Source organism: Procambarus clarkii, chromosome 83, assembly GCF_040958095.1.
Source record: "Procambarus clarkii isolate CNS0578487 chromosome 83, FALCON_Pclarkii_2.0, whole genome shotgun sequence".
NCBI classification, from domain to species: Eukaryota; Metazoa; Arthropoda; class Malacostraca; order Decapoda; family Cambaridae; genus Procambarus; species Procambarus clarkii.
The window spans coordinates 12,909,645-12,929,582 of record NC_091232.1 but is presented as its reverse complement, the minus strand read 5'-3'; the positions used below and the strand labels follow the sequence as shown (position 1 = coordinate 12,929,582).

The 19,938-nt window shown below is 41.1% G+C and overlaps 1 protein-coding gene across 3 annotated transcripts in view; it reads right to left on the bottom strand.

Annotated features, from left to right (window-relative positions):
* Nucleotides 1-3,401: 3,401 nt before the first annotated feature.
* LOC123768634 (serine proteinase stubble) overlaps nt 3,402-19,938 on the bottom strand; it is a 59,813-nt gene continuing 43,276 nt past the window's right edge. For 2 of the 3 annotated variants that reach the window (XM_045759258.2, XM_045759259.2), the window contains 4 exons: nt 15,309-15,486; nt 11,075-11,343; nt 10,079-10,236; nt 3,402-4,064 (listed from right to left, as the gene is read on the bottom strand). In XM_045759258.2, coding sequence (XP_045615214.1) covers nt 3,906-4,064; nt 10,079-10,236; nt 11,075-11,343; nt 15,309-15,486 — 764 coding nt within the window. In that variant the 3' untranslated portion in view covers nt 3,402-3,905. Of the gene's footprint in view, nt 4,065-5,626; nt 5,837-10,078; nt 10,237-11,074; nt 11,344-15,308; nt 15,487-19,938 lie in introns of those variants that run through there. The other variant, XM_069316426.1, reaches the window with a different exon arrangement.

Genomic DNA, 19,938 nt, shown 5'->3' with positions numbered 1-19,938 from the left:
GCCTGAAGGCACGAACTTTCCTGCCAATATTTCTTCAGTATTTTTACTAAATGGTTTATTAGTTCATTAACTTATTGGATATATTGATTGATTTATTAACTTTTTATTTCAAGGTGCAAAACTATACCTTAGAATTGATCCAGGGGTTTCCTTGGGTCCCTAGATTGATCCAGGTGGTCATTGGGTCCCTAGATTGATCAAGGCGGTCATTGGGTCCTTAGATTGATCAAGGCGGTCATTGGGTCCCTAGATTGATCAAGGGGGTCCTTGGTTACCACATTGTTCAAGGGGGTCTTGCATCCCTAGTTTTATCCAGGGGGGGAAGGGTAATTGGGTCCCTAGATTGTTCCAGGAGTCCTTGGATCGCTAGATTGTTCCAGAGGGGGTCCGTGGGTCGCTAGATTGTTCCAAGGGGTCCTTGGGTTACCACATTGTTCCAGAGGTCCTTGGGTCCGCAGATTGTTCCAGAAGGATCCTTGGGTCCTCAGATGATTACAAAAGCGTTTTTGGGTACGCAGATTGTTCCAGAGGGTTCTTTGGTTCCATATATTGTTAAAAGAGGGTCTTTGGGCCCTCTAATTGTTCTAGGAGGGTCTTTGGGTCCCCAGATTGCTTCAGGGAAAACTTTGGGTCACCAGATTCTTTCAGCGGGTTCTTGGGTCCCCAGAATGTTCCATGGGGGCTCCTTGGGTCACCAAATTGTTCCAGGCAGAACTTGGGTACCCAGATTATTCTGGGTACCAATTATTTCTTCACGTGCAGAAGGAATGTGACGAATAAAATAATCTCTAATAAAGTTGAAATAAAGGTATATCTGTTTTCATTATTATCCATTTATAGTTAAGCTTATTTAGATTTTTATTACATGTTCTTCTACTCAATTTACTCTAACATATCTTGAGAAAAGAACATGATTTGTTGCATACTTTGGATGGCTGTATCACGTTAAATATTGCTCTAATTGCTTTGATATTCAATATTAGCAAAGAAAACCTTTACTAAAAGAAATGTAAATGAATGTGGTAAATCCAATGGTAATGTTTTCAAAGTGATTCTATGGCTGGTTTTGATTTTGAGTTTTGCGAAAAATGACGATTTCGGCGAGGTGACGGTTCTCTGCTGACGACTGGTGGTGTGGCCAGGAATTGTGGCCTGAAGGCACGAACTTTTCTGCCAATATTTCTTCAGTATTTTTCTAAATGGTTTATTAGTTCATTAACTTATTGGATATATTGATTGATTTATTAACTTTTTATTTCAAGGTGCAAAACTATACCTTAGAATTGATCCAGGGGTTTCCTTGGGTCCCTAGATTGATCCAGGTGGTCATTGGGTCCCTAGATTGATCAAAGCGATCATTAGGTCCTTAGATTGATCAAGGCGGTCATTGGGTCCCTAGATTGATCAAGGGGGTCCTTGAGTTACCACATTGTTCAAGGGGTCTTTGCATCCCTAGTTTTATCCAGGGGGGGAAGGGTAATTGGGTCCCTAGATTGTTCCAGGAGTCCTTGGATCGCTAGATTGTTCCAGGGGGGTCCGTGGGTCGCTAGATTGTTCCAAGGGGTCCTTGGGTTACCACATTGTTCAAGGGGGTCTTTGCATCCCTAGTTTTATCCAGGGGGGGGAGGGTAATTTGGTCCCTAGATTGTTCCAGGAGTCCTTGGATCGCTAGATTGTTCCAGGGGGGTCCGTGGGTCGCTAGATTGTTCCAAGGGGTCTTTGGGTTACCACATTGTTCCAGAGGTCCTTGGGTCCGCAGATTGTTCCAGAAGGATCCTTGAGTCCTCAGATTACAAAAAGTGTTTTTGGGTACGCAGATTGTTCCAGAGGGTTCTTTAAGAAAACCAGTATTACTGTTACTGACCAGCAAGTTAAAAAGTATCTTATATTGAAAGTTTTTGGCAGTTCCTATAAAAATAAGTGGTAATTATTTGCATTACTGTACTGTGCTTTTTATTTTTTACTATAATATGCAGTAAGATTTTCACAATTAAATGTTGTACAAATTCTAAGATGTAAATGCAAATAATGTATCTGAACCATTTACCTTTTAGTTATGCTTTTCAAGGATATCTACTGAATAATAAGGCCTAAGGGAATTCAGTTGGATGAATTTTAAGCATATATATTTTAATTATCAGTATATGAACTTTTGTTGCATCAGCTAAAGGGCGATTTAAAAAAAAAATAACTTTGTAAATCCTAACAGACAATTTGTCTTAATTGTTTGAAAGTACAAAGTAAGTCTACTGAATAGTCTGTTTTCTCTCCTAGGAGGGAAGAGGTGGAACGTCGGTTATACATAAAATTACATTTTAGTATTTATTCATTAAATAAAAATGACTTTTCAAAGCATCTATAGAAATGGAAAAAAGTTAACAATTTGTATAAAGCCAATAACTATAAACATTCATCTAAGCATTTTATGCTTTGGTCAGTCTATTGCACGAAACATGTATCGTTGCAATTGGTAGTGTTTCTAGGTACGAGAATGGAGCCTGGCCGAGGATCTCACAGACCATCAATGAGGAGTTAGGGAGCATATGGTGTCAGTGTTACAGTAAACAAGAAATATGCATGGAGAATTGGTCACTCTAGGTGACATAGTGTGCCACAGATATGACAGGAAGAGGTAAAGATTCATTCAAGTGATCATGGGGTAGAGCAGAGTTAAGGCCTCTCACCACAGAAACAGAGGTTGAGAAGGATGGAGAGCTCCCACAGGAGTTCGACTCTTTGGTGTAATTGACTGTTACAAGTCTGTATGGAAATCCAAGGGGTAAAAAATCTACTTCCTACATTGCTACCCTCCACTAACATTTAGGAAAAACAATGCAGCAGCAGCAGCAGGGAAAATAACCAGAGAAGAGCATGAATGACCACCCAGGGACCTATAGTGACAGACCTTTTAAAAGCCGCTTAGTCCAATCTGCTTGTAGTGTACAGCTAGACCCACAGCCGATTTATTTAGCCAGACCCTACTGAACCTTCCATTTTACAATTGTTCTTTCACCAAAGAAATTTATTTCCTTAAATGAGGCACAACCACAGGGTTGGTCAACTCCCAAATAGGAAGACATGGCAATAACAAGGCAAATATTGGCATCTCCACCCTGAAAAAAATGGATAGAAACTTTGAGTACTTGCTTCACCCCCTAGTAGGCATCCAAAGATATGAGAGCCTTCCTTGTCAAAATGAAGCGTCACCTGACAAAGTCACAGCCCGGGGGTACAATAACCTTTCAATTGCTCCATATCCTTCCCGGTTTGGTGCCTTCTTTTAATAATTACTTTCAATTGCTCCATTAACACTAAAAAAACATTTTTTAATGTTACATGTTCATTGTATTTAATTCCAGTAGAATTAGTACTGGTCAATAATGCTGTGAATAATAAACATGTTATTGAAAAATAGTTTAATTACAGAAGTTTTACAAAGGATATGAAGTAGCTACACAATGCAAACACTCACAATAGGTAAAAAGTGTGTGTACAAGTTATGTACAGTGTGTATAGATGGTGATATAAAAATGTACTATTATTTACAAAGGTATCGGAGATCCAGCTCCTTGTATGGTAACCACACTGAGAAGTGAAATACAGTACTGTACAATACAGTACGTGAGAGTGCATCAGACGAGCTAGCTGGTACAAGAATAATTATGCTAATGCCTGACACTAATGATACCTTCCTATCACAGCTAAATCTTATGTCAACTCAAGGAAGAATGATAAATATTAAATTCTCGAATGAGCATATTAAAAAAAAATTAGTATCTACAAGACACATCCCTGACTTGTATTTCTGTGACACTTGAAGCACCACAAAACACTTTAACATAAATAGTAACAAACAAAAGCATTAAGATTTTATTCTACAAAATTCCTATTATTTCTAAGGAATCTCAAGTTTGTATAGTTTTCCTTATCCAGTCAGAAAATAAGGCAATATTAGTATATACTCCAGGCAGATGACGGCGAGCACATCCAATACCCCAGCTGACTAGACCAATGAGATGACGACGGCCATTGCTCATGAGGGTCAACGGACTACCCGAGTCCCCCTGCATATCAAAGAAAATGGGTTATACACAGTGCAGAGAACAATGAGGGGGAAGCCATTAAAATAAACTATAGATACAAAATGTTAACTTAAATAAATACCAAATTTCTAGTCATATTAAAAAAATGATTCATGAAGAAATGGGTTAGAAAACTCAGCAGGGAGTACTGTACATTTCGTTCTAGCAAACGAGCTGCCAAGACAAATCTATGGAACATCTGGTATATATTGTGCAATCAGCAGTCGGTTACAATTCTAAATGTTTTTAATTAATTCAGCTTAAGCAATATACTAATGTATGTGCAGCACCCAATAAACTAGAATATATTATTTCTACGGCATCTACTTGCAAACCTTGCAAGAACAACCTTGTTGTCATTCTCGGACCCAGTTTTGATATACGTAAGTAAATTACAGTTTAATGTATATCAAGAATAATTTGCTTAGTTAAATAAATTTTAGAGGTCCAATCTTTGTGTCTATAACCTTCTCCAGTACTGCCCACATAAATGAAAAACAAACCATTTGACTGATCTTTCAAATTAAATTGCAGAAAACTCCACTTACTTATCTTACTTATCTAAGTTCCCTTATTAGGAACTACTGCATTTTCCTTTACAGCATTGGAAAACCATCTATATCACTATTCATTTGTAGTTTATTTCTTTGACATGGTAAATTTACTTTGTTGACATTACTTTTGAAGGACCTTTTACTCACCTTGATAAATATAGATCTTTAATTTCATTTTTATAAATCTGCATACCTCATTTGAGTGTAAATGCTTAATATGATTAAGTTAACTCCCTTATGACATACCATGACCATCTTCATTACCTCAAGTATATCTAGAGTGAGACAGCACACTCCTGATGTTCAATATATTAATATCAAACCAGTCGAACATAAAATGAACTCATACCCATATACTCCTACCATCATAGAAACATTATGTTATAGTTTTAGTATACATTATCACCAACGAGGAGCAATAAACTCAATTTACAATGAAATCTTCAAGAAACTTCTAAGTTAGTACTGTTCGGGCATATGTGGAAGCTGAAGGTAAAACTAGAACAAGGTAGTTATGTTTGAGACAAAATTCAAAGAAAAAATAAATAGTCAAGTAAAGAATTTTCAAAATTTAATATTAATAGTATTACAATTAAATAGTAAGATATCTATTTCAGTTTCCCGAACCCATTATGTGCCTCTAATCTTCTCCACTGCCACCCAAATGATAGTTCTTTTAGTACGTTCTTCATGCCTAAATTAAAACTATTTAAAATCTTAATTTAGACTTCTCAGTCTCTACTGAGAGACAATATGATATGTAATCCAATACAGTACTGTATTATGAATTAAACATTTGCAACTACTTTACACAGACATAATACTGTCCTGCATTTGAGTAAGCGTCCATGATCAATGCTCCTCGTCTCTATAGCCATCATTCACACTCATAACAATATGCATGAAGTAACAAAATAAGTTAAGCATTTAGATTCAAACACAATTGCAAGCATGTTTGAAAATTATAACATGCACGATAACATACATGTTAAAACACCCATGTCTAAGAACAGACATATGTCTGAGGTCAGTCGTGCGATTCTTAATAATGGATCTTCTCTCGTATCCAGTCGATGTACATAGTCACATTAGTATACACTCCTGGCAGGTTTGTACGTCCGCAGGCGATGCCCCAAGAGACTAGTCCAGCCAAACTGGCTTTCCATTTCTGCTGACTGTCAGTGGCCCTCCAGAGTCACCCTGTAATGTGATTGGTCGAAGAGGAAAGAAATGAGGAGTTTACAGCCAGTGTCCCCAAAATCAAGTTTGGCTGTAGGTGTTTAGGAAGCTATTAGAAGTGCTGTAGGTAATTAATAGCTAATGTGTTTACAATACAAGATAAAGTTTAACCAAAGATTTTTAACAAAGGAAGGGTTCAAAACTAAGTTCACGATAGATTACCACAAGTAATTATCAAAAGGTAAGGTAATTATCAAAAGAAGGCACCAAACCGGGAAGGGCTATGTAGCACCATCAAATACGCAAAATAATCAGAGGGCGCTAAATATCACCAAGGACGCCAGTACGAGAACAAAAACGCATAAGGCGAACGATATCAAAAGTATCCGAGTCACCAAGAATTCTATCGAGGGACAGGTGACCGCGAGGGGCGGTCGGAAAGCAAGACACACGCTCGTCCTGGAAGTCAGGACATTCAAGAAGGACATGCACGGCCGTAAGAGGGGCAATGCAATTAGGACAATAAGGAGCAGGGCGGCGCTCCATCAAGTGACCATGGGTTAAGCGTGTATGGCCAATACGCAACCTCGCCAGAGCTGTTTCCCATCGCCGGTTACGGTGGTAGGAGGACGGCCACGAGGAAACAACAATTAAGAGTACGTAGTTTGTTGCCAGTAACAGACGACCAAGAAGCCTGCAACGGTAAGGACGGAGGAATGGATAACCGGGTAAAAGTCGGAATATGGAATATCTTTACGAGATGGGACAAGAGCGGATAGCTTCCTTGACGGCAGCATCCGCACGCTCATTTAAAGACACCAATATGACTGGAAACCCAACAAAACTCAACCGACTTAAATTTACTGTGAACAAGAAACAGCCAATGCTGGATCTCGACAACTACTGGATGAACCGGATTAAAGGACCCGAGAACCATGAGGGCACTACGAGAGTCAGCAACAACTACAAAAGAAGACTGACAACGAGAAAGCAGGAGACGAAGAGCATAGAGAATAGCATAAAGTTCCGCTGTAAAGATGCTTGTCTCCGGAGGCAAGCGACACATATAAGTGCGATCAGGAAAAACAACAGAGTAGCCAACACCGTTCGCAGACTTAGACCCATCGGTGAAAACAGAAACGGGGCGGGAGTGAGATGAAAAGTGCTCAAGGAAAAGGCGTTTTAGAACCGTAGGAGGGGTAAAAGCTTTAGTGATGCGGGTGAAGGATGTACAAAACTGCGGAAGAGGGACTCTCCACGGGGGCAAAGAAGGAACAACACGAGGAGAAACATTAGAAACACGAACGGAAAGAGAATCCTGTAAGTGAGATAACCGGACAGAAAGAGGGAGGTGGTGAAGAGGAACAGGAACCGCAGGAGGGTTAAAGGTTAAAGCACGACAGAGGCGAGAGGAAGGATGTTTTAAGGACCGCGCAAGATAGCGAAGACAGTAGCGATTACGGCGGTCCTGGAGAGACAGGAAGCCAGTGTCAACATACAAGCTAAGGACGGGAGTCGAACGAAAGGCACCAGAACTGAGGCGCAACCCAGTATGGTGCAAAGCATCAAGACGGCGAAGAGTAGAAGGAGAAGCCGACGAGTAAGCAGGGCAACCATAATCGAGCTTAGACAGGACGAGAGGAGGATTGTAAAGCAAGGAGAGTGCGCCTATCCGCTCCCCAAGAAGTATGGGACAACACCCGAAGGAGGGTAAGGGTCTTAGAGCACTCAACACGGAGGTAAGAGATATGGGGAGACCAAGACAAACGAGTGTCAAGGAATAACCCCAAAAGCTTCGCGGAATCTTTGTACTCAAGGGGATGACCATAAAGTGACAAAGAGGGACGAAGAACGACCCGTTTCCTAGTAAAAGTCATGGCACAAGTCTTAGAAGTAGAGAACTTGAAGCCATGACCTGTGGCCCAAGACGACACGGCATCAATCGCAAGTTGTAGATTAGCACAAGACCTTTTATAAAGTACTGAAGCTGTTTGTGTATCAAATTAAGTGAAGTGAAGAAACGATATCAAGCTCAAAATGTTTAAAAACCTAAAATTTACTTATAAATTGAACAGAGCAAAGAATTCAATTCCACTGAATGTTCTTAAGGTCACTGAATTGTACAGCTCCAGTTTGATAGCTAAAGAAAGATGATAACCAGGATTTTTGCTTTATATCTCTTGAGGTTGTGAGAAAAAAATAGGAAGACGTTGCAAAGAGGACGAAGCAGAAATATAGGATTAGAAAAATCAGTTTAATGAGCTCTCTAGATTATCGACAGAACAGAAGCCGTGAACAATATGCCGGAACAATTCGCGTCAATTTTGGGTAAAGCTCAGCCCAAAAGCTAAATAATAGACTAGGAAGTGTAGAGATTTTTTGGAAGATATATTCATTGTATAGACAGTTAAGAAGATATTTTCATGATGTTCAACTAATTATATATACTGTATAAGCATTTAAATAAACAAATCTGACAAATATAGATCACATACCAAATTATTTAATTAAAAGGCACATTAATATAACTGAATTAAAATTTGGGAAAATGAATAAGCAATCAGAATGAAGTGTCAAGATGATGTGCCAAACTAAAACAATTCAGTTCACGTGCAATATTGAAGGGAATTACAGGTATACAAGAATGACAGATTATACAAGATTATTTCAGCTGGGAAAGCTGTGAAAGAAGTGCAGATCATATGCTTATGATAAGTAACTGTGCAACAGATGTCTGAAGAGGTCAATGTGAATACAGTGAATATAATATATACAGAAAGTCAAAGTTAAAAAATTAGTCAATATTAAATTTAAAAAGGGAATTTTTAATTATCTGAATGTTTTATATGAACAATTACTAGTAATGATGGATGATAATTTTTTGATCAATCAGCGAGCCTAATTATTCAAACAATGATTTTTAATTGTCTCATTGATTGTCTGACTCATGATGATTAATATGGCATCTTTAGTTTGTCCATGACATTCAGTGAATGAAGGCGATATTAAGCCAATCGGCAAGTAACAACATTTAGGCACTCGCTGATTGGTTGAATGAAACCACAGGGTATTCAAAATGATTCTCTAAATTAAAAATTCCTTTTCCTACCATATTGTCTTTATGGTCTCAAACAAGCCAAAGCTGTTTGTTTTCTTGGCTGCGAGAAGCATCAGTAAATATATACAGTTGTTAGGTCAAGTAAAGATTAAGTCTTTGGACAATAACAAGAATTACTCTAACTACGAAGAGGCACTGATGCTCTTCCATCTCTGTTTATAAGGATTTATCGTCATATTACTGTAACAATGGTACAGGTTTTATTTTTTTAATTTTATAAAAGCAACACACACGCTGCTACTTGGTTTGTTGAAACTTTCCTGTTTTTTTTTATTCGAGAATTCTCCCATAATGAATTAAATTCATAAAGAACAACAGCACAAATACACGAATTGCAGTTCAACCAACTTTTGTATTCCAAGATGAGTGTTTTCAATGGATCATTTGTAAAACCTTTACAGACGACTGGGCATACACATGCATCCACAATCTTACCTGTGCCTTTGATTACAATTGCAAGACTCTGATGAGCCAATTATACTAATTTACATTAGTTTTCAAACTGATTTGTTTAAACAAACTAATATGTATATATATATATAATAAGATCCCATTCCATTTTATTTAGTTGGACATTCTATTCTCAACCTATGCCACCATTTTCAACTACGTTTTTCACCTTACTGTTCATAAGCAGTATAAATACACCAGATTTAATTACCTACTCACCTGCAATATACATAACACAACTACGCTACAAATTCCCTTCTTCATTGTCATATTACACCACCCACCGTACCTTTTAGACATATGCCTGCCTTTTTTAAAACCAACTCTCCACTGGCTACTTATATCCCACCTTCATTCAAACTACCCGCTATACCTTCCACCTATAACTTCCACCTATGGTACCACATAGGTACCACATAGGTACCACATACCCTGTCAATTTTACTACCATGCTACACATATTTTACATATTTTGCTATCTTCACAATGATGAAGATAGCAAAGACCCACATCAACCATTTGTTCCAGCCAGTTCCCTCATCTGACCTCCATAACCAACCACCATCCTACAATAACCACTTCATTCTTCAACGCTCATTCCACTAACATCCTCATCAACCAATATATCGATCCACGCCCACCAAAGACTTCACAATGGTTACTCTCCCGCGTCCACCTGCACCAGTCCAACATACCTGACAGCTGTCCTTGCCACCGTCTTTGTAGCCAGCACAGAGGAACACGTCGTAGATGGTCTCCCTCCTGCCGGCAGCTTTGAACCACGACTGACACACATCGTTCCTCAGGACCTCCACGTCCACCTCCTGCAGCACCTCTGGCGTCGACGACACACCTGGGGACGAACACCATATTAGGAGGAGTTGGAAGGTATATAGGAAATAATATGATAATTTAGCAGTATATCCAAGCTGGAAAATATCAACAGGGTATATGGTAGGGAAGGGGGACCTTGGACAAGCCGCCGGCTTCCAGTCCTCATCGAGGTCACTAGTATTAGTGACCCTCTGGTAAATTCAGGTAAATACATACAGGTTTTTTGGAACTTTCAACCAAGTTACGATCTATGATAGAAGTCTGTTTCAGATTACAGAAGGAGTATTTATGATTTCGTTAAACTTTATCAATTAGTGCTTGACATATCTAAATTAAATCGTTTCTTCAATAACTTTCAAAAGGCCTTTGGTAATAATGATCACAAATAACTTCTCCCAAGACAACAAAATTATACAAAAATTATCTGTAACATATGTCAACTCCTCATATCTAAATTTTTTACATCACAAACTTCAGTTTTCTCCAGTACTAACTTACAAACCTCAATGACATTACTTTTAAACAATTATTGTTGTATAGTAAACAAAAAACAATGTGAATTAAAGACCAAGTAAGTTTTTAAAAATACAATACAGTGATAGCAATTTTGAAGAAAAAACTTTTCATACATAGTTATAAACCGAAATAAACAGTTATACTGTATGAGAAACAAGACAATTACCCCAAGTCCACTACTTCTCTTATATAATACATTACTTGTATCTCTTATATGGGAAGTGTTCCTTGGCTGCTTCTATATTGTGAGCACCACAAACGCATCATTTCCCAGCTAATCAAACACACACACACACACACAAAAGAACGTCTTGTTATATCAGTACAGCACAATCACTCACCATGAGAGAGACGCCCCCATCCTGTGACCGTACCATACTCCCCAATGTAAGAGGAACCTTGCGTCGGTAGACACACAGGAATGATATGCTCCTTGTAGACGATCTTCCGGGTGACTTTCACCAACGCTACGTCGTTCTGGAAATCGGCCGCCTGGTACTGCGGATGTACTTCCTTTTTGGCGACATCGAAGTCCTCGTGAGGCAACTTCTCGCTCTGTTGCCTCACATTCCATTCCCCCAGACGAACCTTCATGTTACTGATCGGCGTCCTGTGGATAGTAATAGTAGTTAATTGTTTTTAAAAAGGAGAGTAAGTAGTATTTTTTCAAGAAAACATCGTGTAGGGAAGGAGGAAGTCTAAGATGTATGTCTAAAAAGCTGGAAAAAGGGTTATAATGAATACAATTGGTGGAAAGTTAATTGTCAGAACAAACTTCTCTACCAATTAGATTATACAGCTTGGGTGGGATATGGAGACAGAGGGGAGACGGTGCCCAAAAGCTTGCATCAGTGGGAATCGAACGGCAACCCTGCTAGAAGCCAGTTTAATGGATGAGAAATTTAATTTAAAAGGGGTAACTGTATACATTCAATAGGAGAAAGTAGAGAGAGAGAGCAACAGAGAGAGAGAGAGCAACAGAGAGAGAGAGAGAGAGAGAGAGAGAGAGAGAGAGAGCAACAGAGAGAGAGGGAGAGAGAGAGAGAGAGAGAGAGCAACAGAGAGAGCAACAGAGAGAGAGAGAGAGAGAGAGAGAGAGAGAGAGAGAGAGAGCAACAGAGAGAGCAACAGAGAGAGAGAGAGAGAGAGAGAGAGAGAGAGAGAGAGAGAGAGAGAGAGAGAGAGAGCAACAGAGAGAGAGAGAGAGAGAGAGAGAGAGAGAGAGAGAGAGCAACAGAGAGAGAGAGAGAGAGAGAGAGAGAGCAACAGAGAGAGAGAGCAACAGAGAGAGAGAGAGAGAGAGAGAGAGAGAGAGAGAGAGAGAGAGAGAGAGAGAGAGAGAGAGAGAGAGAGAGAGAGAGAGAGCAACAGAGAGAGAGAGAGAGAGAGAGAGCAACAGAGAGAGAGAGAGAGAGAGAGAGAGAGAGAGAGAGAGAGAGAGAGAGAGAGAGAGAGAGAGCAACAGAGAGAGAGAGAGAGAGAGAGAGAGAGCAACAGAGAGAGAGAGAGAGAGAGAGAGAGAGAGAGAGAGAGAGAGAGAGAGAGAGAGAGAGAGAGAGCAACAGAGAGAGAGAGAGAGAGAGAGAGAGAGAGAGAGAGCAACAGAGAGAGAGAGAGCAACAGAGAGAGAGAGAGCAACAGAGAGAGAGAGCAACAGAGAGAGAGAGAGAGAGAGAGAGAGAGAGAGAGAGAGAGAGAGAGAGAGAGAGAGAGAGAGAGAGAGAGCGAGCAACAGAGAGAGAGAGAGCAACAGAGAGAGAGAGCAACAGAGAGAGAGAGAGAGAGAGAGAGAGAGAGAGAGAGAGAGAGAGAGAGAGAGAGAGCGAGCAACAGAGAGAGAGAGAGAGAGAGAGAGCAACAGAAAGAGAGAGCAACAGAGAGAGAGCAACAGAGAGAGAGCAACAGAGAGAGCAACAGAGAGAGAGAGAGCAACAGAGAGAGAGAGAGAGCAACAGAGAGAGAGAGAGAGAGAGAGCAACAGAGAGAGAGAGCAACAGAGAGAGAGCAACAGAGAGAGAGCAACAGAGAGAGAGAGAGAGAGCAACAGAGAGAGAGAGAGAGCAACAGAGAGAGAGAGAGAGAGAGAGCAACAGAGAGAGAGCAACAGAGAGAGAGAGCAACAGAGAGAGAGAGCAACAGAGAGAGAGAGCAAGAGAGCGCGCGCGCACGCGAGCATGTAGTGGTGTGTAAGAGTTTGCGAGAGTTAAGTGAATGACCAAGTGTTTTTTAAAAATGAGGATGCAAGGGGTCACGACAGTCAATCTGATACAAGTTGCTCAACACTAACTATAATGAATCGTTAGAAGATGAATTGCAATATTGCAAACCAAACAAATCATTCTTGCATATGACATGACCTCTAAAGGTCATTTGCAAGCATTTATAAATTTAATAGGAATACAACTAGTATTTTTCTTCGCAAAGGACAATCATGACAAGTCATTTATCACAAATATTAAAAGTTACGCACTTGTTGGTATGGCAAGAAGTGAGGCCTCGTCCTCCGACTCAGCTGTTGGCATTTCCGTGTCACTTAACTCATAAATGTTAACTTATAATCATAAATTTAACTCGCAATTGTTAAATTTAACTTCATAATTGTTAATAGCAAGCTGTTGCATAATAACAAAAATATTGCTGCTCCCTTTTCTTATTAAAGTTGTATGAAGTGAAAACGAAACCGTTTAACGAAATAACTAATGGGCATTTTTAGCCGCCTAAAGCTAACCTGGAAGATACTGGAGGGCCAAGTACCAAATCTACACAGTAAAATAACAACGTACTGGAGTGAACGACATGGAAGAAAATGTAGAATAGAACCAATGAAGAGCAGAAGTGCCATAGGCACAATCAGAGAACACTGTATAAACATCAGAGGTCCGCGGTTGTTCAACGTCCTCCCAGCAAGCATAAGAAATATTGCCGGAACAACCGTGGACATTTTCAAGAGGAAACTAGATTTATTCCTCCAAGGAGTGCCGGACCAACCGGGCTGTGGTGGGTATGTGGGCCTGCGGGCCGCTCCAAGCAACAGCCTGGTGGACCAAACTCTCACAAGTCGAGCCTGGCCTCGGGCCGGGCTTGGGGAATAGAAGAACTCCCAGAACCCCATCAACCAGGTATCAACCAGGTAAAGCGTCCTTCACTCAATGGTTGTGTGGCTGACATGACAATTTCCCAAACTCCCGAGATTCCGACACTTAGTAAAATAGTTTTAAAATTCTCACTGCACGTAAATAATATTAATAAACAACCCACATTACTAGAAAAATTATATCCAAAATATTCAACAATTAAAAGGGGAGTAATCTAACCCTCTTCCTAAAAAGAAAAATAATTTTGGCAACATTAGCAGAGTAGTGATGCATCACCCATCGGGGAATGGGTGGAGCAAGTTTCCTGTAGTTATGCTTATTCATTGAAGTGAGTGTACACCAGGAAAACCCCTTAACCGAAAGAGAAAATGGCTTATAAAACGGCATCTGGGCTGTATATATTGACAGACATGACATATGAAATGTATTTTTTTAAATATAAAGTAATTAGAAATGCAGTCTCAAGTTTCTATCGAGAATCCTGGATGAAAAATTAAGACATCTCTCATGTTATACACGAGATTGCAATAGCAATTATTCGACAATTTTGGCATACAACTTCTCACTGAATATCAGTCACGATAAATTTAGTTACGCATCGTGACAGCTTTTAACCAACTACGGCACAGTCACTGGCCGGAACAAGCACATGGCTCCAAGTCAGCCCGACTCCTGAGGCGGTGTAGTGTCATTCGTCACAGAACGAGGCGTCATGCGTGTCCTTTCAAGCCTCACGGTAAGTTGGCATTCAGCACTGGCAAGTTTCATACAGGAGGGGGGGGAGGGTTATAGGGGTAGAACCAGGGGAGGGTTATAGGGGAAGAACAGGGGAAGGGGGAAGGAGGCGCAGGGAAAAAGATAGGGGAGGGGGAAATCGGGAGAGGGTGAAATGAAAAGTAGGAATATGAATTGATGGAATGGATATTTTATTTTACGAAAGTGGACTATCTGTAGTTATATTTTAATGAAGGTAGAGGGTCAATAGCCATAAGGGAAATAATATATAGCATGAATGCTGAAAATTCTCAGCCTCGCAAAGTAAAGGACAAATCCTCAGACTTTCAAAGGAAAAGGACAACAAAAACGAGCGTTAAATAAGACTGACGGCTAATAATTTAAGACTAAATATTTTTAGACGAGAGAAAACTGGTACTTACGCTTCAGAGAGGAGGGAGGACATTATAAGGTGAAAACGCTAAGCCATTACCCCTATATAGCACTTTGAAGGGGTCAGGATAAGGATTTGGGATGAAACGAGAGGAAGGAATGGTGCCCAACCACTTGGACGGTCGGGGATTGAACACCGGCCTGCATGAAGCTAAACCGTCACTCTACCGTCCAGCAGATACCACAGATATAGCCCATAACCTGCCTGAAACGCTGTGCGTTCTAATGGCTTTAGAAGAATGTAAACACATTATGCTATGTACTCAAACCCAATGTACCTTCTTGTATATAAATAAAACGTTACGATACTCACGAGTAGACGCAGTGAGCGGCCGTGATGACCCAGAACTCGTTGAGCAGAGCTCCTCCACACGCTATACGCTTGCTGAGGAAGGACTCCTTGATGATGGCCACCTGCCACGGGTGGGTCCCGAAGGCCGCGTCGCTGCCTCCCACGATCCTGTTGGTACGCGTGTACGTCTCCCCGCACCCTGCAACCACAGGCTTGGATTAGAAGGTGTAAGTAGGTAGATAGGTAGGTAGATAGGTAGGGTGTGGCGAGTGTACTCACAAAATATTGCTAGACTAATAGATACGTTTGTAAATACATACCTGCGATATACACACTACAGAATTGGGCATCTGTGGGGCCACTCAGGCACAAACGACGCTGAAAACTAAATTTTTTAATGATGCTAATTCCAGGAAAAAGTTACTTACCCCATCAAATATTTCATAGCATTACTTTGTTAGTAAATTTGTTATCTACAGTGATGTATAGATATATAGATATATACTATACACATATATATTATATAGATAAATGTAATACATTGGAAGTAAAATGAGAGACGAGTAGCTGGAAGGTAAACATTGAGGAGGGGGGGGGGGGGGAGGGGGAACGCCTGTAAAACACGTACCAACAAACAACTTTAAGATGAAACAAATACAATAAGCAAAAGTGAAAGTAATAAACAACCCGTCCGGTCCACCAAGAAAATGAAAGTAAACCACAATTCTCTCCCCCGATATGCCATCTCCTCCTCGCCACCTCCCTCTTCCTGTACCTCCTCCCCAGGTACCCTCGCCTCTCTCCCCACTCCCTATCATCTTCCAGTTCCACTTAGCCTCTTCATCTCCCCACCTCCTCTCTATATCAAAGACGAATCAAGCATCCCACCACGGGGAGACATCTCCCGTCCACGAGGCTAACCATAGCCCGTGCTTCTTACCCGCTCCTGTGCCAGGTAAGTTACGTGCTCACCATAGCCCGTGCTACTTGGAACTTGTTCCGAGTAGCTTAATCTATACCATCCCACCAATTACGGGCTATTCATGCCCGTGCCATCACTTGGGTGGCTTAATCTTCATCAATCATCCCACTACAGAAAACAGCCAAGTTATCCAAGTGAGGTAGGAGCAAGGACTTCTCCCCTGGGAACACCAGGGGGATGGTGACCATGTACGTCTCGCTGCTCGCCTAGCAAGCACTGGCACTAATCAAGGACGTCTCCGGTGACGGATCCGGACACAACGCCCACAGTCTGAAAGTATTTCTCATAAATAGCACAATGAGGCTGTTATTATGCCCCTTTGTCTTCTTGAATTGTAATTACTGGACCTCCGTTACAACGGTCCTTCATGCTGAATATTAAGCGTGCGTGCGTGCGTGTGCGTGTGCGTGTGCGTGTGCGTGTGTGTGTGTGTGTGTGTGTGTGTGTGTGTGTGTGTGTGTACGTGCGTACACTTGAGGTTATCTTGAGATGATTTCGGGGCTTTTAGTGTCCCCGCGGCCCGGTCCTCGATCAGGCCTCCACCCCCAGGAAGCAGCCCGTGACAGCTGACTAACACCCAGGTACCTATTTTACTGCTAGGTAACAGGGGCATAGGGTGAAAGAAACTGTCCATTGTTTCTCGCCGGTGCCTGGGATCGAACCCAGGACCAAAGGATCACAAGTCCCGCGTGCTGTCCGCTCGGCCGACCGACTCACTCTGAACACTTTCAACGTTCGTGAGCATTGTGCCTACTTAATTGTTGCTCTTTTCACGGAGACTGTACCGGTTTACTTCATATTTAAGTTAGATATTACAATTCCCAGTAGTATACAGATCCTGGCGGTTGGCAGAGCTTATCTTGCAACACTACTGTTAAAATACTGTCATTCGACAACAATTTAATTAATAACAAACGCTGCTTCTTCACCAGAGATGAAAGTTCTCAGGACAACACACTAAGGTAGAGTGACTGTATTACACCTGGAAGTAATGTGACACGAAGATGTGAGGACGGAGTGAACGAACAGTGTTCAACCATTGCAACCCTCATTGATCGAACTCGACCCTGCAAGAAGCGAGACCGTCGCTCTACCATCAACACCCAAATACCAATCATTATATCTTCCCTTTCACTCTACAAACAACATTGATAATAGTGCATAACATTGCTTTACTTCCGCTATGCTTTGGACAAGAAAGATAACAAATAAGGATTAACAGTGATGAACTTCCGTTGAAAACTAACAGAAAGAACCTCATCGCCATGACCTTCACTGCAGCAGTTCTTGTACAGAGTAATATCCGTGGGTAATATCTTCCCAAATTTGCGACACACACACACAAGGTGAACCGTCGAGGATGTGGTGGATGTCGGCCGTGGAGGCGACTAGTGATGCAAGAACCCAAATAAAGAAGGATTGTGAAATTTTTGAAAACATTACACGATTTGTCTATAGAAATGACCAAAATAGTGCAAACATCCTGCACAAAATAGAGTAACTCCTGCTGTCATGAATCAAATGTTTCATCTCTGGAATATATCAACTAAAACAATTATATTCTCTTGCAGATTTCAAGACCACAAAATTAGCACTTATAATTTCCCTGAGTTTAGTGTTAGTTGCATAATGGTTAACCTTAGGTATTTCCCGCGGCTTCGCGTCACATAATCCGACTTCACCACTTTCTCCACCCCAGGAGGAAGGGGGGGTGGAGGGGTGGGGGGTTGGAGGAGGTCGAGGTGAAGTGATAGTGACAATTAGAAGAAAGGAAGAATATGGAAGAGGATAAACCATGCGAAGGAGAACAGGGACTGGACGTGGTAATGTGAGCAGTGGACAAGAGGGGACCAAACAGCCAGACGAGTCCCCAGACCGCACAGTTGGACCTGACCACTCTAAGGTCTCCTGTATTAGTACAGCACAACATCTCCGGCACGGAAAATTGAGGACACTGGATGACTAATATAATCAATGGAATACAAAACACGAATAAACGGCAAGAGAAATATATGAAATATGTTTGTCTTGTTTGTATATGCAGTATCGGATAAAAGTATTGTGCATGAAAAACACAAAATCTTGAATATCAGTAAAGTAAATAGTTCAGTAATATAAAACGAGGTGACTTCAGCACACACTAAAGATCTGTTTAATAAAACAAATTAGTGTCAGTAAAATAAACATTACAAATATGCAGAATGACTATTTAAAATAAATTTTAAATGGTCTCTTAGCGTTCCGCTTCAGGTGATGTCACCCAACACCTTTCATTAGGAGGAGTCTATTTAAGCACTTCCTTGCCAGTGACTACTGGGTAGAGAGTTCTAGCATTTTCTGCAATGCCTACTTGCCTTGTTGTACTTGTAGCGTTACAACTGAGCTCTGACTTTCGAATTCAGTGCATACCATCTTGGACCATCGCTAGTATGGAGGTTCTGCTGAAGGTTTATCAGAGATATTTGACTGTACATATCTTTCTTACAGAGAGCCGGGGTGGACCAGTGGAACCAGTGGCCTTTTAGCAAGCTCCCCTGACTTAAGTGTGTCAGCATAGGCCGAAGATCCAGAGGCAGCCTGTGAAGGGGCAGTTGGGTCAAAAGGAGAGAGCAATTTTGTAGCCTTTCGAAAGACGTAGTTCTGATTGTAGACTTGTCCCCCCTAGAGGCAGTCGACTCAAACCATGGTGGGAGTGCCAGCACTGTCCAACATTTTAATTGTCGCCTTCTTATTACGGTCCTGAAACATGAACTGTGGAATTACCTTTTCCGCTTTAGGTCTCTACTCAAACTTGGTAAATGTGAGGAGACTTTTAATGTGCATAAGAATGCAATGTGTTGATAGGTACAGATTAAGGAAATATTCTCGTAAAGCATGAAGCTTGGATACACTGCCGCTGCTCCAGTAAGTGCTAAGAGTAGGAGTGTGGGGAAGTACCTCACACTACCGAAGAATAGATGATTGGCCCGACCCATGAGAGGCAGAATGGCAAGCCTCGATTGAGGTCTAACACTTATTACTGTCTTCAGTCTGGAAGAGAATATTATTTCTGCCCCTCACAGGAGCTTCCCCGCTCCCATGTACTCTCATTATCTTCTCGGACTCTCAGCGGTCACCGTCTCGAGAGGACGTGGCATACTTGTCAATGCAGTGATTGGCTACAGGACACACCAAACACCTGTTAACCTTTCGTTTCGTTTTTTTACGACAAAACGCTCGTTGTGGTCATGCGCCTGAAAATGCTAGAATTTCCTTGGATTAAGAAGACGTTCATCAATTGACATTTTGGCTTTGACAGGTCGATATAAAAAATATATCTTTGGCTTCATCCGAGAGTAAAGTTCATATCTGTCCCTCCGCCCCCATCCCCCCTCCTCCTCGTTCGTGTCCCACCCAAGTTTACTATTGTATGTCCTGCCAATTACAGAGTCTTCTGTGATGTTTATGTTTTCCGTTTCATCTCTTTCAGTGGCGTGAGCATTAGTTCTTAGGTCAAATGACCTTACCTAATCCATATTACAATTTTACCATAATTGGATTCCAAACAGGTACTGTATTCTATAATTAATCCGACATACGAGTTATACAGCATCCTGAAAAACTTTCAGATTTCCGAAGACAGTCCTTTGTGTACCAACTATAAATACATAAGTGGATTTTATACGTTGA